Genomic DNA, 27,997 nt, shown 5'->3' with positions numbered 1-27,997 from the left:
AACTTTTTTCTGACCATCAAAGGCCCATTTTACCAAGCATCACCACTGGGGGATTATCACCATGTCTCTCTTTAGACCAAAAAGGAAAATTCTTAAATTTAAAATGTTATCTAATCACATTCACCCTTAAAGGAGCTCATGATAACTTTAACTGGCAACATCTTAATTCAAACCAGAAAATCTCTGACCACAGAATAAATCAAGAAGATTAATAATCGGTTCAGACATTCAGTGCCAGCAGTCGATCAAAACCGTTTCAGATTTAAACCTTTGTTGGGCAAATATTTTGTAATGTGGAGGCCCATTTCTGCCAGTGTGAGGAACAAAAAATCTTGTTAGTCGTAAGAAACTGTCTTGATAAAATGAGTAAATATCTCAAAAATAATGAGAAACTATTCTGAGAAAGTTTCTCATTACTTTGTGATACTTAACCATTATTTCTAGATGATTATTTTGAGAAAAGTCAGATGAGATACACATTACTTTGAATTACAAAGTCATTATTTTGAGAAAGTTTCTTATTATAATGACTTGGAGTTTTTTTATTCCATCACACTGGTGGTAAAGGACGTCCACAGCTTGGTAAAATGTTTGCATAAAGAAAGTTAAGCTACTTAACTTTGCCTGACAAGCCCAGTCTGAGATTTAATGGCCGAACGTGACCCTTCCTCTGGTGCCACCTTGAGGACAGGAAGGTCTAATGATAAAACAAGTTACTCTACATGCATCTGATTATATAAAAAAAACAAGAATATTAGAGCTTCATTTGGCTTCATGGTTACAGACTTACAGTCAGGTCTTACCTAAAGTTATCACAACAGAATAAAAACAGTAGAACATGTTTTCTAGTGATGAAAATGATGAAACAGTCAAAAAAAAAAACAGAATAAAAACATAAACAGACCAGACTTAACAAAGCAGGACTGCAGCTCATGTTTCACCTCCAACCGGCTGCTACACAGGTACGTTTTCAGTCTCAGACGCTTTAAACCTGGTCGATAGTTTGGAATTTGGTTCTCCTTCAAAACACGATCCTCGGCTTCAGTCGCCGAGCTCCAGCGTGCGGCTGCTCAGAAACGGGACGAGGACGGCCGCAGCGAGGCGAAGGACGCGCTCACTCTGGTATGGACGGAGGCCAGTCCACATCCACAGACTGAGGGACGAAACACAGACAGGAAAACAAAGTCCATTCAGCACAGTTAAATATTTTTGGGGAATTATATTAGAAATAATAAAAATAAAATAAATGATAGTTGAGTTTTATTCCCAGGTCATGAAATACTGATTTTTTGTGAATGAGACTTAAACCAAAGTCTCATTCACAACAGCCTAGATTTTCTAAAACCTGAAAACAGGAGGAGCAGAAGTCTTAAAGTTTGTAATGAAACTTTTCCACAGTGACACCAAACACAAACTGCCTACATCAGCTGTAATACCACTAAAATGATTTTAAAAAGACAATCCGCTGCCGTTTGTTTTAACTTCTGTCATATTGGACGATAATCTCAGATTGTGGTTTTATCTCATTTTTTTTTCATCTCACCTCCACGTCCAGCTCCAGGATGTCCGTGTCCGTCTTCAGCAGCTGACACAGGTTGGGTTTGGTGCGACCAAAGTCTCCGTGGACGAACTCTTTGATGTAACTGTCGGCCGGCGTTCAGGAGAACTTTGTGACCAAACTTTCAGCAAATCGGCTGCCGACATGCAGCAATTAAAATATCAGAGCAACAGGTTTCAGGAAAGTCAAATTTAAAACCTTTAAATGCCTTAAAATCCAATTTTTCCAGCAATTTAAAAAGTGAGACAGCAGGAAAAAAGCAAGTAAACTACTGCTGAACTTTGGGTTGATGTGAGGATACGTCCCGGCCTGCGTCTTCAGTCCCAGGTAGAAGTGATGCGAGTCGAGGTAGCGGGCGTTCATGCTGTGGATGACTCTCTGACGGATGGCCAGTGCCCGCCGGTGCAGCACCCTCAGAGGAGTCTTCTGGTTCAGAGTCAGATCCTGACAGGCATAAACAACAGACGGACTGTTAATTTTTATCCAGTTTATTCCTGCAGCGTCACAGTTTTCCTGGATTTTCATTTGCATTTCCTGTTGATCTGCGTGGTTTGTGTTTCTCTGAAATTTAGCATTTACAGGTGTCAAAACACCTTGTCAGGGGACTGCAGTTGAAAATTAGCCAGCTGGCAAACACAAAAGTGTTGATTCATGTGTGTCGTCCTTATGAATAAAATGAAAATGAGTAAAGCTCAGTTTACAAATTTTACAGTCAACTAATTATAACACAAATTTCAGATTTATCACATATAATTTAAGTACCTGAAGTCACAAATATCACCTTAAATGCTTCTTAAATCACTTTCCTGTACAGAGATAAACTGAAGTGACAGTGTGTGTGTGTGTGTGTGTTGTAACCTTGATGTCATCGATGAAGGTGATGTCCTCCCTCTGAATGGGTTTCTGGGTCCAGACGAGCGCCGTGTACGACTTGGTTTTGTCCTCCTCTCCCTCCTTCATCCGACTCATGGCCTCCCTGCAGATCGACACACAACATAACGCACACAGCAGCACAAAAAAATTAATAATGCAAGCGCAGTTTAGTTGTGTGTTGTTTTACAGATTCGTGTTTTCTCACCTGGTAACAATCTGCAGGTCTCTCACCCTGATTTTATCTGAAGATGCGTTAATGGTCTGAAAACCAAACAAAAAACAAGGTCAGCAGCTGTAAAGAACACGTGAGAACTCTGTGTGTGTGTCGCTTTGAACAGAGAAAAATTAAAGAGAGTTCAGATTTGGAGTTGTATGAGTGTGTCTTGCTCTGGACGGGATCAGCAGCAAAATGTATTTTATCCTCCTTCAAAAAATAAATAAATGTCAGTTTAAGTTTACACTATGCCTAGAATTATTTTTACCACTTTATCTTGCCGTCAGACAGATTTTCCAACGGGAAACCAACATTATTGAGCCAAATATCGCTCTGTCAGAAGCACTGCTTAATTTTACCTCTACGAACTTTCTGCCTCGATTGGTTAGTTTGTTTGTGTTGTTGTGTATTCTTTGTTGAGACCAAACTAACCCTTTAAAACACCAAAGTCACACAATAACACAAATAAACTAACTGACTGAGACTTTTATGTTGTGTTATTTACTTTGGGGAACTCTGAAACGCTCGGCATGTCATTGTGACATCACACAAACGTTCGACTATCAGTCTCTCCCTCCTCTGCTTGTGTCACTTCCTTACACGGTCTCTTCTGGCCGTGTCGTCACATACAGCTGTTATCTCATTGGTTGCGCTTTGAAAGGTCAGCGGCAAAAGTTCAAATAAAGTGGCGCCACCGCTCTCTCCACAGGAAAACAATGAGACAGCCAGCGCAAAGCTTTTTTACTGCCGATCATGTGGAGAGGCCTTTCAACTCATATTGACTTTTCAGGTGTTTAAATTACATGTAGCTGCTGACTCTGTCCACAGCAGCACATGACTTAGCTTCCTTCACCGATACTCCTGCTGCTTCTCCAATCTGGGGGCGTGTCCACCGCCATCTTCACACTCCAGATAATCTGAACTACCCCTTTAATGCTTCATGCATGTCACTGTTTATTTCCTAAATCTGTTTCAGTTGAACTTTGTTGCTTTTTCTTTTTATCGATACATCAACTTTTTTTCACCTGTCCCAAGTGCAGAAATGTATTTTTTGAACTTTGGGTGTTTCTGCACAGGTTTTCTGACGTGCAAATTGAAAATGTGAATTAGAAAAGGTGCAGATTCACTGCGCAAAGTGTTTTGTGTGAAGTTTGTGAGGTGAATGATGGGTTCTGGGAGTGAGTTGATGGAGACGACCTCCTGCAGCTGCTTCATCTCTGCTTTGTTCAGTCTGGATCTGTGAGGATTCAGCAGCTCCAACGCAAACGGACGACCTGCCAGTCAAACCAGAACATTCACTCTTCAGCTGACAGAATCCTCTTTATGTGCAGCTTTAAAAAAAGAAAGAAAAAAAGAAAAAAAAGAACGTGCGTCTCACCGTTCCCAAGAGTGCGGACGTCCACGTCCTCCCTGCCGGACGAGGAGAAATTAAAACCTACAACAAAACGAGGAGGAGGATTATCAGGACGCACTCAGGATCAGTTTATTGTTCTGAGACCAGTAATCATCAGAGGGTGGACTCACTGCTCGCTCTGAAGGAAGACAGGAGGGGCGCTGCGATCAGCTCCTCCACCGAGGACTCCATCCTCCTCTCTCCGTCGATCAGCCACGGAGTCTGAGGCAGACTGCGACAGAACTTATTGTACCTCCCTGCACAAAAGAAAGAACATCAGGACGGAAAAACAACTTTTTCGAGAAACAAAATGTAAAGAGATTCGTTTAGAGTCCCACAGCACCTGCTACAAAGACAGACATGTGGAGACACTCGACTTTCTGAGGGATGCAGCTGCTGGTTGGCTGCGCTGGTGGACAGGGGTAATGTCTGAAAAATAAAACAACAGTAATCATCTCAGTTTAAGTTTGTAGAAAAAAAAATCAAGAACTGAAACATAAAGGTGATTCTTACTTTAGAAATTTGGCGTCAGTGATCTTTTCCAGAGCTTTGACCACGGCCATCCTGGTGAACACCGACTGCAGACAGAAAAAAAAAAAAACACACACAACATTTATATATTTTACTTTTGGTGCCCTTCGGTCAGTAGGTGGTCCTGCATCAGCATCATCTTATTATAAAGGAAAGAATCTGTGTGTACAGATTGTAAAGACCCCTGAGGCAAACTGTGATCTGTGAATTTGGACTAAGTGAATAAAATGTGATTTGATTTAATGTACATGTGTGTGTGACTTCACATCAGTCGAGAACCTTTCATCCGATCGGCTTCACACAAAGCAAATATCTCACAAAACGTTTTTTTCTTTTTTTTTTTTTTTTAAAAAAAGCCGCTGTTTGGTTTAGAAACATGGCGGTGCAACATGACAGCATCCATGGAGGACGACCTGCTGCCTCTTCCATAAAGGTCTCATTGTAAGGTAACAAAAACACAACAACTCTTACTTTCAGGTGAGTAAACACCAACAAAAACATAGTTTTAAATATTATAATAATATTAGAATCCATTTCTTCTCTATTCTGACAAAACTTAAACTGTTGATCCTCACCTGTTTGTTCTTGCAGGGTTTGAAGCAGTCAGGACATGTTGATGCCCTGTGTGAAGAACAGAAAACAGAAAACACGTCAAAGGTCAAAGGTCAGGTCAGAGTTAACACTTTAAAGGGATAGTTCACCCAGAAATTAAAGATTCAGTCAGTGTCTATTCAGCCTCCTGCTGATTGAAGGTCAGGTTTAGTTTTTTAGTCCACAAAACTCTGCTGGAGTTTCACAGGAAAACAGTGTCACAGAATCTCCCGAACAATGGAAGTGAATGGTGACCAGTTTTCAAACAGAAAAAAACATCAGAATAAAAAGATAAAATGCCTCCATACTGCTCATCTGGTGTAATCCAAGTCTCCTGAAGCCCCAACATGCTAAGTTGACTAAAAAAAAAAGTTATTTACACCATGTTTTCATCCTGAATCTTCACTGTAGATCTTTAGCTTGGAGCCACGTTCATGTTGTGTGGTGTAATGGTGTGTGTGTGTGCGCAAGTGAATGGCATTTTGGGACTTTAGGAGACTTTGATCACACCAGACGAGCAGCATGGAGGCATTTTATGTTTTTATTCTGTTATTTTTTTCCATTTGAAAACTGGTCACCATTCACTTCCATTCCATTGTTTTTTGATTCTGTAACAATGTTTTCCTGTGAAACTCCATGAGGGGAGTAGATAATGACTGAATTTTCATTTTTTGGGATAACTATCCCTTTAATTACTTAAATCACAAGTTACAAAGAGAGAATGCAAACAGCAGCTTTTAGTCATATTTCTGTTTTTTACTCGCAGACAGAAACGACATGAGGCTCCGTCACACAACCAGATCAGTGGAGAGCAATCAATTGTTTTCTCCTCTGGTGTGGGCGGGACTCAACTGTGCTCTGTCATTATTTAAGGTTATTTATTATTAATCTATTTATTTATTATTCATCTAAAGTTGCATCTGTGTTTCAGAAACTTTCTCTAAACCATCAGAGAGATCAGGACTCACAGGAAGTGACAGTCTGCGTCTGTCTGCGGGTGAGTGAACTCCACACTGACATCGAACAAACTCTGAAAAAACATCATCCATCTGTGAACATCACATTTGTTATCTAGTGTGAAAAAGTATATAGTTTTAGTACATCAGAGCCAGAAAAGAGACAATAAATGCTTTGAAACAACTTTGACTGTAGAGTCAGAAAACTAAACCATTAATTGATTTTCCTCCCTCTCTGTGGGGGTCGCCTACCCTGACAGAAATGGCGACGCCCCCCAGCTCCTTGGCGACCAGGCCCTGCATGATCCACTTGTAGGCCTCCTTCACCTGGATGACGTCGTCCTTGTCGACCGCGATGCTCTTCTCTCTGAGCGAGCAAACACAGTCACAGCAAAAACTCGTGATCCCACCTGAAGCCAGGCTCAATCTGCAGCGATGCTTCAAATGTACGAGTCGAGACAAAACCTTTTACCTCAGTTCTTTCTTCACATGAAGCCAGCAGGAGTGCTGCAGGGTTAAAAAGTACAGACACGTCAACAGACACGATAAAGTCTCGCTGGGAAACTTTTCATCCAATTTAGATTAGAATTCATCCACTGCTGAAAATAGTCCCCAGTAAATGCTCCATTTCCTCAGAGAGCAGCTGTTTTATGACATTAAAGAGCTTTAAAATATAATTAAAATATGACTAAATATTTGTGAGCTGTTTTTAAAGATTTATATCTTCAGTAGGAAGATGGCCGTGACAAACGAGATCATTTCTGTTTGTCATCGTTAAGTTTGAGAAGTTGAACACTTGAAAGGCAGGCAGTTAGTCGTGTCAGGCTGCTATGATTATTGGATTTTAACAGGACATGCAGTATAACTCGGTGTCATCAGCATAACAGCGGTACGGTACATTATGTTTAGTAATGACCTCACCTCGACGGCGACATGTAAATGGAGAACAGTAACGAATCCAGGACTGACTTTTGGGGAACGCCGTGAGTGAAACAGGAAACAGAAGATGAGGAAATATCTTTGGGTTGTGAACTTTTGGTCAAACATAACAAAGGGATGTTTAGGACTAATCCTTAACAGATTAATCATCGTTAAGAATTGAACTGATTAAAATGTATTATCCATTAAGAGAAGCCGTTTTGAGCGAGAACCTTACTATTTTATTATTCTGCTCATTTTAATTGTTTGTGCTTCACTAATTAATTTTTCACATTTATATACTGCTAGAATTGTTTAAAAAAACTTAACAGAGACATTTGTACTTTGTTAACTATTAATGATTAATTGATTATCAATTTTTATGTGTTCAACTAACTCAACATTTGCAACCCTAAAAACAACTATTTGAAGGCGTCACATTTGACTCTGTTAGCTGGTCATTTTGCCATTTTTAATGATTTTTTGACATTTTAGAGACCAAATTATTAAACAATTAATTTGAAAGAACAGCAACAGATTAATAAAGGATGAATAATTCTTAGTTGCAGGTCGTGGTACAGAGAGAGAGACTGACCTCTCGGACACACAGCTGAGCAGGCAGAGAGACAGACAGCACCAGGGTGTCAAACTCGTACTTCTCTGCCTTCACTGTTTCAGCAATCTGTGTGAACAAAGAACAGAACATCACATTTATCACAATCATGATACACTCTTACACTGCTGTCAGTATTTAACTGCACACACACACACACACACCTTTAGAGCCTCAGCTGGGCTGCAGAGTTCCTGTAGGATCCCCAAACACACCACGCACACACACGACTCTTCATCCTTCGGTGTGACCACAGCAGCAGCAGCATCTTCCTCTGACGGAGCCCCAGACACACCGGGCTCCAGTTTCACTCTTTTACTTGGTGGGTCTTCGGGTGGTTCTGATACTGCTGCATCATGGGATTTCTTGTTTCCGTCTGTGGACTCTGCTGCTGCTGAATCTTGGGATTTGCTGTTCTCTGTATTGCTGATGAAAGCTTGAAGTTCCTTGAGTGTATCCTGAGTAAGATGAAAAATGACACCGACGTTACGAGGGAACACCAGCCACTTCAAAACATTTAGAAATAAACAAAGAAGGTGCCGTCGTGACCTGAATGCCTGGTGAGCCGCACCTGTTGGGGTTGTCGGTAGGCGGCCTGAACGCTCACACAGCAGAACCTGAGGACGCAGCGAGCGCAGCATCCAGCCGACAGCAGCTTCTGGATGATGGGTTTATCCTTCTCCTTCAGCGGCAGCATGACTCCAGGCTGCAGGAGGCAAAGAGACAGTCATTAGAAAACAGGGTGGTCAGCCTACATTAGTGCTGGAGTGATTACTTCATTAGCCACTGGACAAGTCCTCAACTGATGACTGTTGTTAAGCTTTCTTCAGTCAATGATTAAAGTCAGTAAACAAATAAATAAATAAATAAATAAACTGTGTTAGGCTTACTTTTGGAAAGACGCGCATTGTGTGAGTGTTTTAACACTTGCTCAGCGAAGAAATACTCTAAAGATCCTGGACAAACAATATTGTTATTTTTATTTATCTATGTATGTATTTGAATTTTATGACTAATTTTTTAAAATGAATTTCTATAAAACATAATAGTAAAATAAAAGTTAAATATCTTCATGTCATGTCTATATCGGTGAGTAGTACCAATAAGAGTTAGTATAAGTAATAGTATTGATAAGCAGTATCAGCATCAAAATCAATATCGGTAAAGATCTAGATATCATCAGCTATTCACACTTCAATATTGGCCTCAAAAATCCAGTGTCTGGATGAATCACATTTTGTTGTTCTTCCTAACATTTGTGTCTTGTTTTTACTTAATTTTGCTGGGGTTTTTTTTTATGTTTTATAATTCTGCCTGTTTGATATATTGTGCACAATGTATTACACTGTTATGCACTTTGTAGCTTTTATTTTGGAAAGTCACATGTTCATACTTAATTAATCACTCTGCACTGCACACAACCAGAACAATGCTGATCAGGTCAAACACTATGTTTAGTGGAAATTCTAGGTTCACAAAAAAAGTGATCAGTACATTTTAGACCTCAGTAAACAAACCTAAAAACAACAACTCGTGTAATATGCAAAATATACACGATGGAGAGAACCATTAGTTTAAAACACCCCGCCTAACATGCTCAAAACAACAGCTAAAGCATGTGTATCCTGACTCCACATCCTTCTGTCTGATATGCTAACTTTAGCTAGCTAGCTAGCTTTCAGGGCCATAATGAGAGGACGTAAAAGCAAACAGCCCGGTGAGCTGCAGCTAAACACTCGATATAAACATACCGGACAGACAGGTGGTTAATCCACGAAGATATAAAGTAAAGTGAACAGACAGGATTCAGTTACTTCTTAACATGTTCATGCAAAGTGCTTCTTCCCTGATGTACCAGCCAAGCAGACACAGCTAATCAAAAGAGATTTATTTGTGTTAACCTAATGTGTAAAATTCGGCTTTAGCAGCGAAACAGAGACTGAATTTAGCCAGTATTTGATATCTGATCCCTTTGTCGTGCAATCTGGACAAAAATCGAAATGTTTTACACTTAAAAACCAGCGTTAATGAATCCTGTTACATCGGTAATCGACGCCTACTGTCTGTATACGTCATCGCCAAGCGCCGGGCAGTTTGACAGCCGGGTCCTTCTTCTCTCCGCAGCAGCCGGTGGCTCTGGAAGGTTCTGACAGGGACCGGGTGGAGATACCTTAATCTGAGTCCATCCGAAGCCGAATCGCGGTGTTTGAGCCCCGGGACGTATCAGTTCCGTTCTGAAGACTTCTCTTAACATTTTCCATCGATTATAAAGTCGCGATGCCCGAAGCGAAGGCGGCACCGAAAGCCCCAAACATGGGCAAAAACAATGGAGGGACGTATGTGGACCGCGACAAGCCGGCCCAGATTCGGTTCAGTAACATCTCTGCTGCCAAAGGTAGGCGAGGACTTATAAGTTACATGAAACGATCGTTACATGTCCCAAAATCTCAGTTTTCATTTAGTTTTATAGCTGTAGGCAGGGCTGGGCTGGGCTGGGCAGGGCACCGTTATTCATTGTCATTCAAGCTACTAGCTGGTCTGAAATCTAATTCAAGAAAGTGTGAATTTAACAGCTTAGCTCTGTGAATAAAAAGTACACGACGGATATAAAACATAAGAGAGGGTGTATTGATTCAAAATAGTCGCTTTTTCTATTCGGCATATATGATTGCACCAAATATCACTGTATTACTCTGAAATTACACCTCTTATCTGCAGTTAAAGCTTCTTCCGGTGTAATTTTAAGTAGCAACATATGAGACAGTGATTTACAAAATTTTAATGCAAAAAAAAAAAAAAAAAGTACAGTTCCGTGTGGTGGTGTGTCCCTGCAAGATGCTCATGACTCAACACAATCTCAGCATTAGCTAGCTCAGTGGCCCAAAGTGCTGCATGCAATACTAAATATGGCCAGAAGTTAAGATGCAAAGGACTGAGCTGTGAAATGTGTGCTTAGAATAAAAGTAGATACTCTACAGTTTTGAACTGCTGTTGGAATATAACTTTCTTTTAATAGGTTTTGTGGAAACATTTAAATATAGGGCTGTACAGTTATTTGAAAATATGATCAAAATTGCAATATCCAAATTGCAGAAGTTGCCATTTTTAATGTAGGAAAAATGTCAAAACAGCATTATAATGAAGCACTGTCGTGCTGCAGAGATGCCCTGTCCTACAAATCTTGTTCTTCAGATGTGAGAAAACATGCTTGTTTGGTACAAATGTCAACACGTCACATCATCGGGATTTAATTAGTTTTTTTCTGTTGAAATGAAAGTTGTGATGCTAAAAATAATCATTCCCACTTCTGATGAATCATATTGCAAAATCTGTCAAAATAATTGCAATATGATTTTTTTTAACCATAGTGTGCAGCCCTACTTTAACAGTTGGATTTCTTTTTGTTATGCTGTGGTCTTGCTTGTGAGTTATTTATGTCACTTGATTTTATTAACCTGTTGCACATGCAACAATTTCTCTGCACTAAAAAGAAGAGTACCAGCCTTGATATTAAACCTGTGATGTTGTGTCATCTTTATTAATCGTTAATACATATGTGTATAAACCTCGATAATGCATATTGTTGTTTTTGGTTGTTAATGTTTGGATGTTGAGTTGATCATTGTTACCATACTGATGAATCTCCTGCTTGTTTGACAGCTGTTGCAGATGCCATCAGAACAAGCCTGGGGCCCAAAGGCATGGACAAGATGGTCAGTAAACAGATTTCTTATTATTATTAGTTTTGTTTTTTTTTTGTCTTTGGGCTAACGTGACCTCACTCCTGATGAATTCCCGTTTCTAAACCAGGTGCTCTTTTTTTTAATGTTTGTTTCAGATCCAGGATGAGAAAGGTGACGTGACCATTACCAACGACGGTGCCACCATCCTGAAGCAGATGCAGGTGCTCCACCCTGCAGCCAAAATGGTACGTGTTGATTCCTCTTCATCCAAAAACATGAGCACTCCTTTTCATAGCAGTTTCATTTGCTTTTGCCTCATCATTGGTATTTTTGTTTCTTTGTTTGTAGCCTTTCAAACCTAAATTGAAGTGTGTGTGTGTTTGTGTGTGTGTGTGTGTGTGTTTGTGTGTGTGTGTGTGTTTTTCAGCTGGTGGAACTGTCCAAAGCCCAGGACATCGAGGCCGGAGACGGCACCACATCTGTGGTGGTGATTGCTGGAGCGCTGCTGGATGCCTGCTACAAACTGCTCCAGAAAGGTAAGAGCTGCAGAGGACAGAAAACAGATTGCTGATGCTCACCTCTGTGATCGTACTTTGTCGTGGAGGATTAGTGGGGAACGGTGACAGTTTGGCAGTGAGATTAGAAAACTGCAGTCATTTCCACTTTACTGGACCATCCATCGTTTTTGTGCACATTTTGTATAGAGCTGCAATTATTTGATTAAATGATTATTAAATCAGTTATTAAAATAATCACCAACCATATTTGAGTAATATTTTGAGGAAAAGTCAAAATTGTCTGATTTCAGCTTCTTAAATGTAAATATTTTTCAGTTTCTTTACTCCTGTGTTGCAGTAGACTGCATATCTTTGTAACTAAAACAAAATATTTATGGGCGTCATTTTCGGCTTTGGGAAATTCTGATTGGCTTTTTTCCCATTATCTGACATTGTAAAACAAACATTAACAACACCATTAATTGATTTATCGAGGAAATGATCAACCGATTAATCGACTATAAAAATAATCATTAGTTGCAGCCCTTATTTTGAATAACGTTTATAGTAACATCACTCCTTGAAACACACTTTAACGAAGCTGACTTTAATTCTTGATTCTCGTGCTTTTGTCTTTGTTTTATTTAAGGTTTTACTTATTTACTTTTTGTCTGTCTGTTTTATTCATGTTATTATTGACATTCATATTTGTGATTGCCCCTGCAGTTCTTGATTTTAACACTGTATTTTTCCGCATGTCTTTAATGCTTTGTTCTGTTTTTATGTATGTATAGCAGGTTGTAACTCATTTTTTGAAAAGTGCCATATAAACAGTTATGTTATTATTTTCAATTCACACATTAAAAAGTGGAAACTCTGGAGGTGGAAAGGTTGGCATGTTGAAAATTTAAAAATGCAAATTAAAGCTGTCATGAGCAGATTTTTCAAGTTCAGTTCTAATTCAGACTCGGTCCTTTTTCCCATATTTGTTACTTTTTGGTAATTAATTAAAGCAGCACATCATCATTTAAAAAATAAAAGTAGCTGGGAATATTTGACATTTTTGCTTCCATATAAAAGAAAAATCTTCTTCAGATCAACTAATCAGTTGTTAAATAGTTTCAGCACTAATGTCTTCACCTGTCCCGTCCTTCAGGTATCCACCCCACCATCATCTCGGAGTCCTTCCAGAAGGCTGTGGAGAAAGGCGTGGAGATTCTGACGACAATGAGCCGGCCAGTGCAGCTGAGCGACCGCGAGACTCTGCTCAACAGCGCCACCACGTCGCTGTGCTCCAAGGTGGTGTCCCAGTACTCCAGCCTGCTGGCGCCCATGAGCGTGGACGCCGTCATGCGGGTCATCGACCCAGCCACCGCCACCAGCGTCGACCTGCATGACATCAAAATCATCAAGAAGCTCGGGTGAGTGCGAGCGTTGGAATCATCATCAGTCATTTACAACAGCTGCTTCAAAAGTTCTGACTGGTTCTGTTCTAAAGTCGTCTTTTTTAATGTTCTTTGTATTTCAAGACATTTAAAAAGGATTTTTATATCAACTCCTGCCTGCATGCAAAATGTTGATCTGGATTTTCCCTCCTGGTGTCTTTTCAGAGGGACCATCGATGACTGTGAGCTGGTGGAGGGCCTGGTCCTGACCCAGAGGGTGGCCAACAGCGGCGTGACCCGTGTGGAGAAGGCTAAGATCGGCCTCATCCAGTTCTGTCTGTCCCCACCCAAAACTGACGTGAGTCACCTGATGAATATCATCTCAGAGGAAAGATTGCAGCTTTTCTGGATTTTAGATTGAAAAATATGTCTTAGGTGTGGACTTTGTTTTTTTTTTTTATGGAAGAGACAAAGAAAAATGTTTGCAGTGAATTGAATTCCACTGTTACGCATTGAATCAGAGGAAAATTAATTGCTAAGTTTCTCATTGAAATTGGCTTGAAATCATTTATTTGGAGCACAGAAATTATCTCACAAGACGGTTCCATCCCAATAAGCTTCCACTGTGAGACGAATGATGTTGATATTTTCTGATTAAGTAGAATAAAGTGCTCTTAAAAAGCTTAATTTCCCTCCTGGCACACTTCTCAACAACTGTAACTGTTGCGCTGTCTTGACCAGTTCTCCCTCGGAAAAGAGTTTTCAGTCTTAAGGGGCGACTTCTTGGTTAAATAAAGGTCAAATTAATTAAAAAACAAACAAACAAAAACCCATCATCGTCATGGTCCTTTCACTCCTGACCTGCTGTGTGTGTGTGTGTGGCATGCAGATGGACAACCAGATCGTGGTGTCAGACTACGCCCAGATGGACCGCGTACTGCGGGAGGAACGCGCCTACATCCTCAACATGGTGAAACAGATCAAGAAGGCTGGCTGCAACGTGCTGCTCATCCAGAAGTCCATCCTCAGGTACAAAAACACAGATACAGACAGAAGAGACACTGGTATCGTATAGATATACACGTTTATATACGTTTGATATTAACAACTAAGTGTCCTGTGACAGAGACGCTCTGAGTGACCTCGCCCTCCACTTCCTCAACAAAATGAAGATCATGGTGGTGAAAGAGATCGAGAGAGAGGACATTGAGTTCATCTGCAAGGTGAGTCTCAATCAAAAGGCTTCACGGTTTCACACTAGCGACTGAAATATGCAGTCAAGACAAATCTCATCCATATATCATAATTTCTTTGCAAATAAACCCATTGTATGACGGTAAAGTAAAACAAAGTCTCCTCTCCTCTTCAGACCCTTGGCACGAAGCCCATCGCCCACATCGACCACTTCACTCCAGAGATGCTCGGCACAGCAGAGCTCGCAGAGGAGGTCAACCTGGACGGCTCCGGCAAGCTGGTCAAGGTACGCATCATTTCAGAGCTGATTTTCCACCAGTTTTCAGATTGGTGACACGTCACACTTCACGTACGTTACAACTGAAGACTAATGAGTTGAAAGAACAAACTCTTTGAACACTGAAAGACACTGGTGTGATGCTTCACATAAAGGTTTTCGTGTTGCTCCTTGCAGATCACAGGCTGCAGCAGCCCGGGGAAGACGGTGAGCATCGTGGTTCGGGGCTCCAACAAGCTGGTGATCGAGGAGGCAGAGCGCTCAATCCACGACGCCCTGTGTGTCATCCGCTGCCTGGTCAAGAAGAGGTCAGTCATTTCACAAACATGTCAGAAAAGTCATCACTAAAGCTGAGAAAGGAAAAAAAAACCCAGACATTTCTCTCTGCTGATTTTTGGACACTGAGATAAACAGGTGCAGGTGACCTCTGACAAAGGCGCTCCTGCATTTTTTCATCCTGCAGGAGCGTAACGAACGGAGGAACAGTACTGTGGAAAGCTCACCCTTAATTCACTCCTGGTTGTGTCAGCAACTTGGCCGGGGAGCATTCACACATAGATTACATATCTCAGTAATACCAGGAAATGATTTTAACTATATTTCAAAATAGTGAAAGAAAGCGACAAATATTCTGGGAAATGTATCATTGTAGATTGTACGTACCAAGCAAAACAATAGCCTGGGAACCAGACAAATGTGTGAGTTGGCAACATGGTGACATCTCTAAAAAGTCTTGACGGGGTCAAGAAACGTGAGCAGTCAGGTGATCAGACGGGTCATAAACAAACTCAGAGGTCAGTCAGACTTGGGAAGATAAATCAAAGGCGTACAGCAACATTTATATCCAGTCTGTAAACTTCATCATCAGTTTCCACACCAACTTCCTGCTTCAACTTTGACCCACTATACAACTATAGCCGAGCACACACACCGTTTTTGATCAATTTCAGGTGTGCTCATTTTTATTGTTACTTCCAAATAAACTGTTTGCTTGTTTACAGCCTGACAGTTCATCTGACAGCTCATGTTTCTTGTTTCGCTGGCTATTGTTCCTCACTTATGGGTACACAGTGTGACATTGTTCATTATTTGACATTTAATTTTATTTTTGTAGTTGCTCTCAATATGTTTGAACTCTTCTTTGTGCTGCAATTGCTGCACAACAATTTTCCAGAAGTTCTGTAATATCTTCTGAACCCCTCCTCTTCTTCTTGCTCTCTCTCCTTCTCCTCCTCTTCCCCTCAGGGCTCTGATAGCCGGTGGCGGCGCTCCAGAGATCGAGCTGGCCGTGCGCCTGGCGGAGTACTCACGCACTCTCGGTGGTATGGAGGCCTACTGCGTACGGGCGTACAGCGACGCCCTCGAGGTGATCCCCTCCACGCTGGCTGAGAATGCCGGCCTGAACCCCATCTCAACGGTGACGGAGCTCCGCAACAGGCACGCTCAAGGAGACAAGATGGCCGGCATTAACGTCCGCAAGGTCTGTTCCCCTCCTCCACCTTCATCACAGGTTGATGTTCATGAAGAAACAGTGAGGGTAGAACAAATTATTATATTTTTAGATTTTATAGACTGTGCTTCAGTGCTGAAACAATTAATTGATCAGTTGTTTATTTATTTAATTTTAAAAAAGCCAAATATTCTCTTGTTTGTTTTGTGGTGTGCTGCTTTTTTCTGTGTGATATCATTGTGAATGAAATATCTTTGAGCTTTGGGCTGTGACAGACAAAACAAGCATTTTGAAGATGCTGTTAACTGGCAAATGAATCAAGAGATTCATCAGTAATGAAGTAGTTGCAGCCACATTGTGCCGTGATTTTTTTAAAAAATAGTGATTTGGCATTGATAATATCAGATGGATCTCACCAAAGTTAAATCACATGTAATGACGCTACAGCTTTATCAGACTCTCCATCACAAACCTCGCAGTATCCCAGTGTGAGGACTGATTTGACTGACTGGTTTACTGTGTTTGTGTCTGACAGGGAGGAATCTCCAACATCTTGGAGGAGCTGGTGGTGCAGCCTCTCCTGGTTTCCATCAGCGCACTGACCCTGGCCACAGAGACGGTCCGCAGCATCCTCAAGATCGACGACGTGGTAAGACTCGACACCCCAAACTGGATTAAATCATTTAAAGTGAATTTATTTCAACTGCTCAGAGAGAAAGTGTATTCCTTGTTAAGTGAATACACTTAAGAAAAAATCTGTTTTGTGTTTTGTCTCACAGGTGAACACCCGATAAGAGATTTGAGTCTGTCCAATGAGTTCTGTCCACTAAGCCTGCTCGTACCGTGAGGGATCAGAGGACTCTGTCGACGTCAGTCTGTTCAGATTTCCGCTGTAGTTGTTACGTTGCATAATTTAATAAAAAAAAGGCTTGTTTTTTTTTGTTGACACTCCAGCTGTTGCTTGTGTGATTCTTTGCCCCTTTTTGATGGTCTCACTGCTGTTTCAGCCATTTTGGCTCATTTAAAGTTTAAATTTACAAAAATGTGCTTCTCTTAATTTGAATTAGTTTGCAAAAAACACATTAGTATGGGAGAGGCTGAGTCTTTTTTTTTTGCCCTTACAAATCTGAAAAAAGTAGTTCCACTGGACATGTGGATTCATTTCCTTTTACTGAAAAAATTATACCTTGTATTTATTTTGACAACTAATTCTTTGAATGCTTTGTTTTACAAATGAAGTGAATTTGAAAACATGAAAGTTTAATCATGGTATTAACAGATATGTGATGTATCTGTAGCAAACTGAATTTTTTTTTTAATTTAAGAGAATAGCTAAATGTATTTCTTTTCCATGTTTGTCTAACTCTATTAGGCAAGCAACAGATAAAATATACCTCAAAATCTCAATTTAACAAGTGGAGTTATGATTTTTTTAGTAAGTCAAATTTGTATTTAAATCAGAGTCTGCCATTAATCAATTTCCAAGATTCTACAGATCTGAACAGATATTCTGCAGATTAAATCCATACAGAAACTTGTAGGAGAGCTGGGATTTGTTCTTAAGAGTTTTAAAGGAAGTTTGGTTTTCTTTTGCATTGATATATATATATATTAATTTTGATTTGGAGGGAATATCTTAGGGGCAACATTTAAGAATGCAGTCAGAACACTTTATAAAGGCAATTGACCCACAGTCGTGTAGACACCTCAGTCCCTCCTCATGCTTTTTATGTTAACAACTTTGACAAAGACTAAACCTAAAGACGTTTCCTGTATATGTTTTATTTTATTTCATTTTTGTTGGTACAAAATATTTTATTTCTAAAGTTTTAATTTTGGTTAACTAAAATGTTTTTACACGTTTTACACATTTTGATTATTGATTATTTTTGTTTAAGTTAAATAATAACCTTTATATTGCGTGATTTAAATACCTACTTTGCAAAGGGAAAACATAAAAGTTACAATATTTAGAATTAATACTTTTAATTTGTATGGAACCCACACATTTTAATTTCCGGTTATGCTCCGTCACTTCCTTCCCAACCAAGCTCTGCTTTGTTGCTAAGGAGACCACCTGCTGCTGCCTAGATACCGACACACAGCGTCAGCACGCGGACAGTGACTCTTCGTTAACTCTGCTTATTTTATCCAAATACTTTTTTGTAACGTTTTTATTTATTATTACTTTAATTAAAACTGGAACAAATACTTGGGAGTCATGGCGAACGCCCACCGGACAAACGTTCTGGTCACTTCGTGTTTGAAAACGCCGGTAGACCCGCACACCAAAGCCCCGTTAGCTTCATACGAGAGGGAGAGAGTCCTGCCCTACACGGCCACGGGTCATATGGACAACCGGGACTACGAGAAGGAGGTAAAAACTTTTTTAAAAAACACATTACTGAGTATTAATTTAGGTGTGGAGCTACATTATGGCTGTTAGGACCTCACTTTTTACTTTAAAACACCTTTAAAATTACTCTTTTCTACAGATAAATTAGCTCCAACTAGGCCTAACTGGCCAAAATTCAGGTAGCAGACACCGTAAGACAACCAACAATATGTTTTCACTAATTTAAGTTCAGTAGTTTATATATGTATACTAGATGTCATGTCAAATGAAACCGATGGAATAAAATTCTACTGTCTTCTGAAAAAAAGGGAACTGTAATTTAGTTCTTTGGCTAAATTCGCTAACTTAATTTAATTTATTACCAACACTGAGGAAAGATTTGTGGCAAAACTAGAATTATCCTGCCAAGCAGCGCAGAGGAATCAGAGTAATAAGGTAATTTAGGTCTTACTTTCAGTTTCTTCTTTCTTACATATTGTTGATGCTGCAATTGTTGTCAGCTATGAAATTTAGTGCCACCTATTTAGATAATTAATTACTCAGTTTGAGTATTTTGTTTGAGGTCAATATTCTCTGATTCTAGCTTACTAAATGTGAATATTCTTTGTTTCCCTACTTGTCTATGAAAGAGAACTGAATATCTTTGGGTTGTGGACAAAACAAAGCATTTGAAGATGTCATCTTTGGGACACTCAAATATTTTTCACCAGTGTCTGATTTTCTTGACCAAACAACTAATTGATTAATCAAGAAAATGACCAACAGAGTAATCCGTTTAAAAACAGATGTTACAGCCCTAGAAATGAGGAAATGTCAAATGAAAGCAACATTTCAACAATTAAATCCGACTGTCTTTCACTGTCAAATTAGTAAGTCAGTAAAAGTAGTTTGGTCCAGTGCATCTGAGACGATGAATTATTATTTCTTTTTTTTTTCTACACTTTGCTGATGCTGTCAAGTACATTATAAACAGTGACTTTAGATCATAAGATTTCAGTTTGGTGGAAAAACTGAGATTTACGTGGTTTTTACGCCACACTACATCACCAATCCTAGCTTAGTTTAATAAAAGAACTGCTTTAGCATCTAAGGTGTTTATTCATCCTTTTAATATTACAATCGTGACTTAATAGATTTGTAATATTTTAGTTTTATTTTGTTTGAGTGAAACAGACTGAAATAGTTTGTGATCATGTCATGTTAACAGGCCGTTGACAGTTTCAGGTCAGTCCATGTGGTGGAAGGGATTTGACATGTACAATTTGTTGGCCTGACTATTTTTGGACATCCGTCTTGACTAGATTACCAGACGCCGCATTCAGTTTATAATCCCAAACACTTAATTATCCTCTGGACACCAACATTACTTCCGCCTCCACGCAGGAGTCTGCAGCAATTGTCACATTTCTGTGACGTTCTTGACAAACACCTCATGATGATGTGAGCAGCAACAGAGCCAGACATCTGATTCAGGGTGTGTGTCAGTTGAGCTCTTTTGTGGTAAGCTGCCCTTTGTGCTTCACCATATGGCCCACGTCGCTGCTGCTGCTGCAGCATAATAGGCTTAGACCTGGAGGAGCCTGAGGGCCAGTGAGCAGGGCTGCTCTGCTCCAGGAGGCCTGCTGGTTCCAAACAATGTCCTGCAGCTAAGATAAAAAAAAACTGTCTGACAGCTTCAAGACAAATATATCGGGCTGCAGTTCATATTATGTTATATAAATCAGGTCGCATCAGATTGAATACTGTTGTAAGTAAGTACTGTTATAATAAGTTGCTTAAGATTTAGGTAGAAAATGAGCGCTGATTGGAAAATGAGCTTTATGTGACTTTCGACCTTTTCAGCTGGAGTATGAGGACTCGGGCTCTGATTTCTGTGATGAGGATCATTTGGGCAGGGGCGGTCCTCTCGTGATGACTGACTACAGAGCGGCAGGAAACCGCTTTGACCTCAGTGAAATCTTCTTCTCCAACGAGGAGTACTACAGCAAGCTGGAGGAGCTGAAGAAGGCCCACCTCCGCACCATGGCTGAGCTGGAGAGCATGTATCAACGAAAGCTGCAGCTCAAGTCCATGGAGCCTCTGGACATGGCAACGCTGGAGACGGGACACAGGTTGGTGGCTTTTGGTCAAGATTGTGTTAAGATTATGTAAGAGAATTAAAGTTAATTGCGTAGGGTTTCTCATGTCTGTCTGGTTATTTAATGGCTTTAACAGACAGAGAATTGTGCAATAAATATACAAATACAACAGGGAGAAATATGAGTCCTTGATTTTACTCCTTTTGGCCTAAAGGGGGTGCTATATCATCAACATTTCATAGCACAACAGCTTTGGAAATGTCTCTTATTCTCTGCCTGTAGATAGGTTTGTTTTGTGTGCCTTTTGAGATATCAGAAACTTCTGCAGCCTCACCAATATAATGGATTTGAACAGAGTTTTGTGTGTGCTGCTTTAAGCTTTGAAAATGGCATTTTAAAAACTCACCTGCAGTGAAAAGCCCTGCAGCAGGATGGCAGAGACACCAGAGTCCACCAGATAAGGTTCCCAAATTTTATAGAACTGGTCTGTTTTTGAATGTAATACACATGTAAGGTACTCTAATGACACTAAATACAACAGTACTCCGTCAGGCTTTAACATTTCATACTTCTTTATTAATCCACTGCAGTAAAATGTTCTTTTCTTGCAGCGTAAGTATGAATATAGGACAGGATGAGGGATACTGGGTCCATCTCCAGTTTCAAACCAGTATCTTTTCTATTTCAGATAGCACACTGGACCAGTACCTTTAAAGCTGTTATTATTTAATTCACTCATGTCTCCGATTTTCGGTACAGCATAAGAACCACGCTATAACAACAGCATGACCAAAGACAGTAAAATGAGGTACAATTTAAGGCACATGAGTGAAAGAGGAGTGTTTAAATTATGTTTTTGTCAGGGGGGATATTTGCATTTTATGTGTAATCATAAACTGTATTGCTTTGGTTCGGTTGCAGACTAAAGTTGATTTAGCATGTAGTGTTTATATCACGATGTTGACAGTGAAGTTATTGGTTATCCAAAGTAACTCGGAATTGTTTGAGGAAAAAACATTGCTGTTATTCTTCAGTGCATTGTGCAGCGCAAATGAAATATATTAGCAATGGATAATTTAAAAAAAACTTGGTACCATACTTGGTAAAAACTTATTTTCTGGGCATCAGCAAGTGAGAAGATTTGTTTTTGGGTGAACTGACCCTTTAGATCATGATCACTCTTGACAAAGGTGCTGAGCAGAGGGACTGCCACTGAAAAAGCTAGGAAGGTCTCTAAAATTTCAAACTATTTTTTTCAGTAGGGCTGCAACAATTGTTTTCATAGTCAGTTAATCAGTTGATTATTTTCTCAGTTAATCAAATAATAGTTTTTTTTCCTATAAAATGTCAGGAAATGGTGAAAAGTGTTGATCAGTGTTTCCCAAAACCCAAGATGACAACTTCAAATGTCCTGTTTTGCCCACAGAGGATTAAAGAAACCAGACAGTAATCACATTCAAGATGCTGGAATCTGGATTTTTTTTTTCTTAAATAATTACTCAAACCAATTAATTTATCACCAAAATAGTTGGCAATTAATTTAATAATTGATTCATCATTGCAGCTCTACTTTTCCATTTAAAAAGTCAAACATTTGTCAGTTTCAGCTTCCTTAATGTGAGGATTTGCTGTTTTTTCAATATAAAGTGGAAGATATGGACACAGACAAATATCTTAATAGTTTTGACCAAATACCTGAATATTGCAACAAAAATTGTAGGGATGAGTATTGCTGTGTTGGAGTGTTAACACAAAGAGATTTTTAATGAATAAAAATGAGTAAAAATGGTTTCAGTACATTGTATCACTTTACTGTAATGCTGCCTTTAAAACCAGGGGAAGACAATGTTTATGACACTTATCTGTGTCATGTTGGGCTCTGAGAAAATCTGATGGCCATTTTCTGGACAAAACGATTAATCAGTTAATTGAGAAAATAGTATACAAAAACTCCACTGGTCATAATATGTATGTTGCCTATGAGATGAAGTACAAGAATACCAGCTCAAAAATTCACTAAATATTAAATTATGATAAATAGCACATTTTCCCAGTTTTGTCACATTAACAGTCATTTATTTCATTTTTCTTTCTTGTTTTTTTTTTTTTTTTTTATTAGGCTCCCGTGGTCGTATAGTAGTCCAGCAGCTTCACGCCATTTGAGGAAGTCGCACTCTGCTGTCGAACTCAGGAGAGGCTCCGGACAGTCAGACTCCTCAGATGAAGATGAAGCTGCAAGTAACGATGTGGAGAAAGGTCTGCTTTTTTCTCCTAAAGAACACATTAAGAACATGTGGCAGGACTTTAAGCTGTCCCCTCATAATCGCCGACCGTCGTCCTCCTCGTTGCACAGCCTGCCGTCAGAACAGAAGAGACAAAAGGAAAAACGAAAGAAGAGGCAGGGGCATAAAGATGAAGACCAGGAGCATTGGAAGCACAGAGTGACCGTCCCGAAACCTTTCCAGATGATGCTGCGTGAGGACGAGAGGCGAAAGCGTGGCATAAAGACGCGTTCAGAGATCGAACTGGAAAACGCAGAGCTGCGACGGCAGCTGGAAGAGCTGACAGAGTGCCAGAGGAAGTTCCGTGCCAGCCCCGTACCGGCTCACGTTCACCTCCCGCTTTATGAAGAGCTGCAGGAGCGCAACGAGGAACGACAGCGAAGAATAAAACAGCGAGAAGAACAGCACCTTCGAACCGTCCAGAAGCCCTTCACCTTCCTGGAGAGGGAGCGACTAAAGAAGGAACAGAAACAGCAGCATCACCCACAACCGTCTGACCAGGAGAAAGTCAAGCCCTTCAAGGCCAAGCCTGTTCCCAAGGCGGTGTACGCAGCAGCATCAGGAGAGCTGATGAAGGAGGAGCAGCTGTATCGGTCGATCAAGATACAGATGAGAGCTCAAGAGATGCTCCAGAGTGCTTCAGTGCCTCCCAGCATGCTCACACGACGACTCAGCGAACGCAAGAAGACCAAAGACGGTGCGGGCGACAACTTCTCCCACAAGCCCCAGATTAACAAAGAGGTCCCTGACTTCAACGCCAGTTATCGACGCTTTAAGAAACACCTGGAGAAACAGAAAGAGGTGAGGCCCACAACTGCATGTGAGCCGTTTGAATTGAGGACGTCACAGATCTCTTCGCACCGTGAACGCATCCTGGCCGACATCGAGAAGGAGCAGAGCAGCCCTCGGATGCTGCGCTGGCCGTACATCGGCCCCGGACAATCTCGGACGCCAAACTCGAGCCTCTGTTCGTCACTCTCAGGCAGCTTGGAACTCCTGCCCACCAAAGTCACAGATGCCACCAAAAAGCGCCATGAGGCTGTGAGGTATCGTTTCAGCAGTCCAAAGGCTTCCACCATTTTAGTTGAGATAGAACCAGCCTCAGAACTCAAATGTCCTGTTTAGACATCGAGACCTCAGCAGTTGCCCTCTGTGTTTGAAATCCCCCAAATGGATGGAACTCCTTTTCCCAACATCCCTGCCTTGTGCTTACAACCCCACTGCCACCCTCAAAAAAAGTTTGTACACCCCATAGCCGAATGTTGCACCCATATCTTCAGCTGTCTGCCCAAGCCCTCCTGAAGTTCCCACCCCAACCAAACCTTCCTGCATCAGTGACCAGACTGTCTCCCTGAGTAGAAAGGTGCTGGAGCAGAGGAAGAAGGCCGAAGAGGAGGAGGAACGGTGGAGGGAAAAGCAGAAGCACAGGGAGAAGAAGCTGCAGAGGGTGGTGCTGAAACGTGCCCAGGCCAACGACCCCCATCTGGCTCTCTCACAGACAAACCAGACCAAACTCAAAGAATTCAGGTAAACCAAACACAACGTGACTAGAGTATGAAGTGGACTGTTGTTGACTAAAATGAGACAATCAATAATTGTGTGTTGTGTGCAGGAAACAAGAGCTCCAGCGCAGGAAGGAGTACCAGCAGGAGATGAAAGAGATGCAGCAGAGGGTGAAGGGCAGGCCGCTGCTGTTGGAGCAGGTTGCGCAGGTGAACATCAACCTGAGCCCTGGATAAGGCAACAGATGTGTCTGTGTGATCACCCCTCTGACAAGCCTGCTGCTACTGTATACATCTGCATCTTCTAACATCTCAACCAGATTTCTATATGACCACATTCCCTATTTTAAGCACACAAACACATTTTAATTGCAGCATATTGCATGGCTTCACAAACAACCTCTGAGCCAAGCGTATCTATAAGCCTTAAAGGGAAAAGTCTCAACTTTTCATGTGGATGTCCACTCTGTGTTCCATATATTATCTTGACACATGCATATACACATTAAATATTTAGAAATAAAAAAAAAATGCATTTTAACAAGCAGTGCAATGCAGTTAACAAGCCATCTCAATCTTTTTATTTCCTCTCATCAAGAAAACAAACCTTAAAAAAAGTTGAGATAACTCAAAATTTCAAGGCAAGATACTTCAAATGACTTCAGTTTTTGAAATGCAATTTTTGGGGATTTCCAAAACTCAAAGATTCAGGTTTATCCAAAGAAGAAAAGTAAAGTATCTCAACAAAACATTATTAGTTGTTGAAACGTTTTTAAAACTTACAGTAAGAGTTTGGGTTGGGCTCAAAACTCAAAAATCTTTGTAAGTAAAGTAAGTTGCCTTGAAATTTTGAATTTTCTGAAGCTTTTCATTTATTTATTTATTTATTTTTTACAGATTATAAATGCTTTATAAAAATGTAATTTAGATATAAATCTTAAATTTTGCTGAATTTCTTCCGTAGTCTTTTATTTTTCAGGGGTGATGACCCAGCATTTGTGAACAGCTGCTGTTGTAGCCACTGATGACTGACTTTTTTTGACTAATTTAGTTGTCTGGTGGATTTTGGTGGAACTGGGAAAAAATAAGTAACGTCACACATCGAGTTATTTCCACCATCGACTGATTCGTTAAATGACAGGTTGTAATGTCAGTCCCTCGATCCAGAGGGACTTCTTTCTAGCCATTTTTACTGATAATGACACAGCATGAAATCAATCACAAAGAGGGTCAGAGACCAGTTTCTACATCAATATATCTGAAGGAAGTAAAACCATAAGATATTTTTTGTTTTGAATGAGAAGTTCTGGTAGTTCGGGAAACCACTAACTGAGCTGAGCCAGTCTGAGGGAAGGTTGATGGACTACAAACTCCGAGTGCAGCATTTCATTACCATAAGTGTTGGGATGCATGAATATCACAGTCACAGACTGATGACATCCAGCAAAGTGAGAGTATCTGAGTGTGTTATTTTAGCTCTGATTACCATGTCATTGTTTACACTAACTGTCTGAACTTGCTTTGATAACAGAGGAATGCCAAACAGGCAGCAGAGAAGCGCTACACAGACGCCCTGCGTGGATGTGATCTGACTGAAGAGTTTATCAGCAGCAAGGCGGCCAAATCAGGATCTGCACACAAAGCCTCTCCGTCCACCGACAGCAAACAGAGGTAAATCTGTGACGTCATTGTAGCGCAAACTGCACCCTAGGCTCAAGGTTACTGACCCAGTCAGTCTGATGTTTTAAAGTGGGATTGATTGAGATATTTATCCATAGTCAGTTTATTACCTGCAGTAGATGGCGGTCAGCATGCCCCCAGTTTGTAGAAGCAGCTGGAGTATCAGTGCAGGAAGCTAAGCAATGTACTGCTGTGAACAGCAGCAAAATGTATTTTAGCCACCTGAAAAATCAATATCAGTTTAAGTGTCTGCTATATTTAGAATACTTTCACTGCTTCACCTTGCAGTCAGACAGCCTTTTCCAACAGGGAGCTGAAGTCCTTATATTCATCTATGGCAGGGCTATTCAAATTTAATAGTAAGTGGGCCAAATAGGAAAATCACTGGGGGTTTGTGGGATACACAGAATACTTTGTCAATAGCTACAAATATCACTGATTGTATGCTAATAGATTTAGTTGTCCAAGCCCCCAGGAAACTGTGAGAAAAGTCATGATTTAGCACTTCTTCTTCATGGTGTATACTTTCATCGCAGCCATGCATTGTATTTTCATTTTTACAATCATCTTTACATCTCTTTAGCTGTGAGAGACACATTTTGAAGCTTGTTGGTAGCTTGACTAACGTGAGGTTTCACGGAGTGAATTGCAGGTGCAGAGCAGGTGTAGTCCTGTGGCAGCCAATCACAGCACAGAGATGTAACCAAGACCGTAATGCTTCAGATCTTACAGGTTCAGGTGTAGCCTGATTTGCAGGTAGACTCTTTCGGGCCATGGAAAATTTCAAAAGAGCTGCATCTGGCCCGCGAGACGCTAGTCGAATAGGCCTGATCTATGCTCTCTTCAAAGTCATCAGACTCCTTTGACAAAAACAGTACTTTTACCTCACAGGACACGAGAATTTCTTCTCTACCGCTGCCTGTTTGTGTTATTGTGTGACTGGTATTTTCAAGACTTTGTTTAGATAGATATTAAATGTATGGGAGGGACTGCAACAAATGATTTTGATCAATACATTTTTAAAGATAGAATTAAAATTCTGTGCAGATTCAGTATAGATGGTAAAGTCAAAAAGCTTCCAAGTACACACATGTAAACAGGGATTTAAATTGTATGTTTAAATTTCTAAATGTGAGCACATACCAACACCAAAATATGATTTGGAAAAATCAGACTAATCTCATTTTACCTCATGAAGTGGGAGTGAGTTGCTCACATCTTTAGTTGAATCACTTCTTGTTTATTAGTGGTAAATTCTTTTATTTTGTTGGTTGTCTATAAAGCATGTTTTTATGCTATGTTGAAAAGAAATATGTGTGCACAGTTGTTTGTGTGATCACCATGAATGAGAGTACAGCCATACTGAAGGCCCAAAGGTGCAATTGACTCTCTTATCAGAAGCCGACTGTGTTCTTTTGTGTGTTAGTGACCAAGAGGAGCCAGACACAGGATATGAAGCTGTTCACTACAGAAAGGTCTTCCTGGACGATGAGGACATGGAAGTAGATCCACAGGAGAGGGAAGGAGCAAGTGACGAGGCTTCGTCAAACCACAGAGATGGAGACGACGCCAGCAGCCATCACTCAGATCGGGATGATCAACACTATTCAGACGAAAGTTACCACTACTCAGACGATCATGAGAATTACTCAGACGACAGCGAGCACGATGCTGACACGAGACAGCAGGAAGAAGGAGACTGATGTCAGCTAATGTCATGATCGAAGTGGCCTGCAGCGTCACTGTGTTCAAAAACTCTCGATGGAGAAAACTGAACGCATCAAGCAAGGAGGAACACTGAAGAGGAAACGTCACGTTCATAGAATGATGTTACATTTTATTGTAAATAGTGCACACATAAAAAATTTAATTTTGATATCTTTAACCTGATATAATGAGACTGATTGTGTCTGAAATCACTACTCTTACTACTCTCTACTTAATAAACAGTCATTCGTTTGCTGTA

The 27,997-nt window shown here is 40.5% G+C and overlaps 3 protein-coding genes across 3 annotated transcripts; 2 read left to right on the top strand and 1 right to left on the bottom strand.

Annotated features, from left to right (window-relative positions):
- Position 1: 1 nt before the first annotated feature.
- On the bottom strand, positions 2-9,621 carry pus10 (pseudouridine synthase 10). The gene is made up of 18 exons (XM_084714671.1): positions 9,399-9,621; positions 8,219-8,353; positions 7,812-8,105; positions 7,630-7,716; positions 6,589-6,623; positions 6,369-6,483; positions 6,129-6,190; positions 5,145-5,190; positions 4,552-4,616; positions 4,382-4,467; positions 4,170-4,295; positions 4,024-4,080; positions 3,843-3,919; positions 2,637-2,692; positions 2,417-2,534; positions 1,860-2,002; positions 1,544-1,643; positions 2-1,153 (listed from the first exon to the last, which is right to left on the bottom strand). Exons 2-18 carry the CDS (start codon positions 8,342-8,344, stop codon positions 1,115-1,117), a joined length of 1,632 nt encoding a protein of 543 aa, XP_084570797.1. The 5' UTR covers positions 8,345-8,353; positions 9,399-9,621; the 3' UTR covers positions 2-1,114.
- Positions 9,622-9,771: 150 nt separating this feature from the next.
- On the top strand, positions 9,772-17,086 carry cct4 (chaperonin containing TCP1, subunit 4 (delta)). The gene is made up of 13 exons (XM_084714672.1): positions 9,772-10,042; positions 11,308-11,360; positions 11,486-11,575; positions 11,758-11,866; positions 12,984-13,248; positions 13,438-13,570; positions 14,102-14,241; positions 14,339-14,435; positions 14,582-14,692; positions 14,861-14,991; positions 15,929-16,163; positions 16,669-16,782; positions 16,913-17,086. The coding sequence occupies exons 1-13, from the start codon at positions 9,925-9,927 to the stop codon at positions 16,925-16,927; spliced, it is 1,611 nt and encodes a 536-aa protein (XP_084570798.1). The 5' UTR covers positions 9,772-9,924; the 3' UTR covers positions 16,928-17,086.
- Positions 17,087-18,224: 1,138 nt separating this feature from the next.
- On the top strand, positions 18,225-27,997 carry fam161a (FAM161 centrosomal protein A). The gene is made up of 7 exons (XM_084714669.1): positions 18,225-18,510; positions 20,332-20,600; positions 22,687-23,895; positions 24,209-24,376; positions 24,462-24,561; positions 25,883-26,022; positions 27,458-27,997. The coding sequence occupies exons 1-7, from the start codon at positions 18,355-18,357 to the stop codon at positions 27,732-27,734; spliced, it is 2,319 nt and encodes a 772-aa protein (XP_084570795.1). The 5' UTR covers positions 18,225-18,354; the 3' UTR covers positions 27,735-27,997.

Source organism: Lutjanus erythropterus, chromosome 3, assembly GCF_056507025.1.
Source record: "Lutjanus erythropterus isolate fLutEry1 chromosome 3, fLutEry1.hap2, whole genome shotgun sequence".
NCBI classification, from domain to species: Eukaryota; Metazoa; Chordata; class Actinopteri; order Lutjaniformes; family Lutjanidae; genus Lutjanus; species Lutjanus erythropterus.
The sequence above is the reverse complement of the archived record's forward strand: the minus strand, read 5'-3'. Positions and strand labels throughout refer to the sequence as shown.

Bases quoted from the DNA above. Each gene is read 5' to 3' on its own strand.
- pus10 (XM_084714671.1), bottom strand. From the start codon at position 8,344: ATGCTGCCGCTGAAGGAGAAGGATAAACCCATCATCCAGAAGCTGCTG. The intron at 6,191-6,368 runs GTAGGCGACCCC...ATGTTTTTTCAG, and splicing joins GCGTCGCCATTTCTGTCAGG to AGTTTGTTCGATGTCAGTGT. The intron at 4,468-4,551 runs GTAAGAATCACC...TTTATTTTTCAG, and splicing joins ACTGACGCCAAATTTCTAAA to ACATTACCCCTGTCCACCAG.
- cct4 (XM_084714672.1), top strand. From the start codon at position 9,925: ATGCCCGAAGCGAAGGCGGCACCGAAAGCCCCAAACATGGGCAAAAAC. The intron at 13,249-13,437 runs GTGAGTGCGAGC...GTGTCTTTTCAG, and splicing joins AAAATCATCAAGAAGCTCGG to AGGGACCATCGATGACTGTG. The intron at 14,242-14,338 runs GTACAAAAACAC...GTCCTGTGACAG, and splicing joins ATCCAGAAGTCCATCCTCAG to AGACGCTCTGAGTGACCTCG.
- fam161a (XM_084714669.1), top strand. From the start codon at position 18,355: ATGGCGAACGCCCACCGGACAAACGTTCTGGTCACTTCGTGTTTGAAA. The intron at 20,601-22,686 runs GTTGGTGGCTTT...TTTTTTTATTAG, and splicing joins ACGCTGGAGACGGGACACAG to GCTCCCGTGGTCGTATAGTA. The intron at 24,377-24,461 runs GTAAACCAAACA...TGTTGTGTGCAG, and splicing joins ACCAAACTCAAAGAATTCAG to GAAACAAGAGCTCCAGCGCA.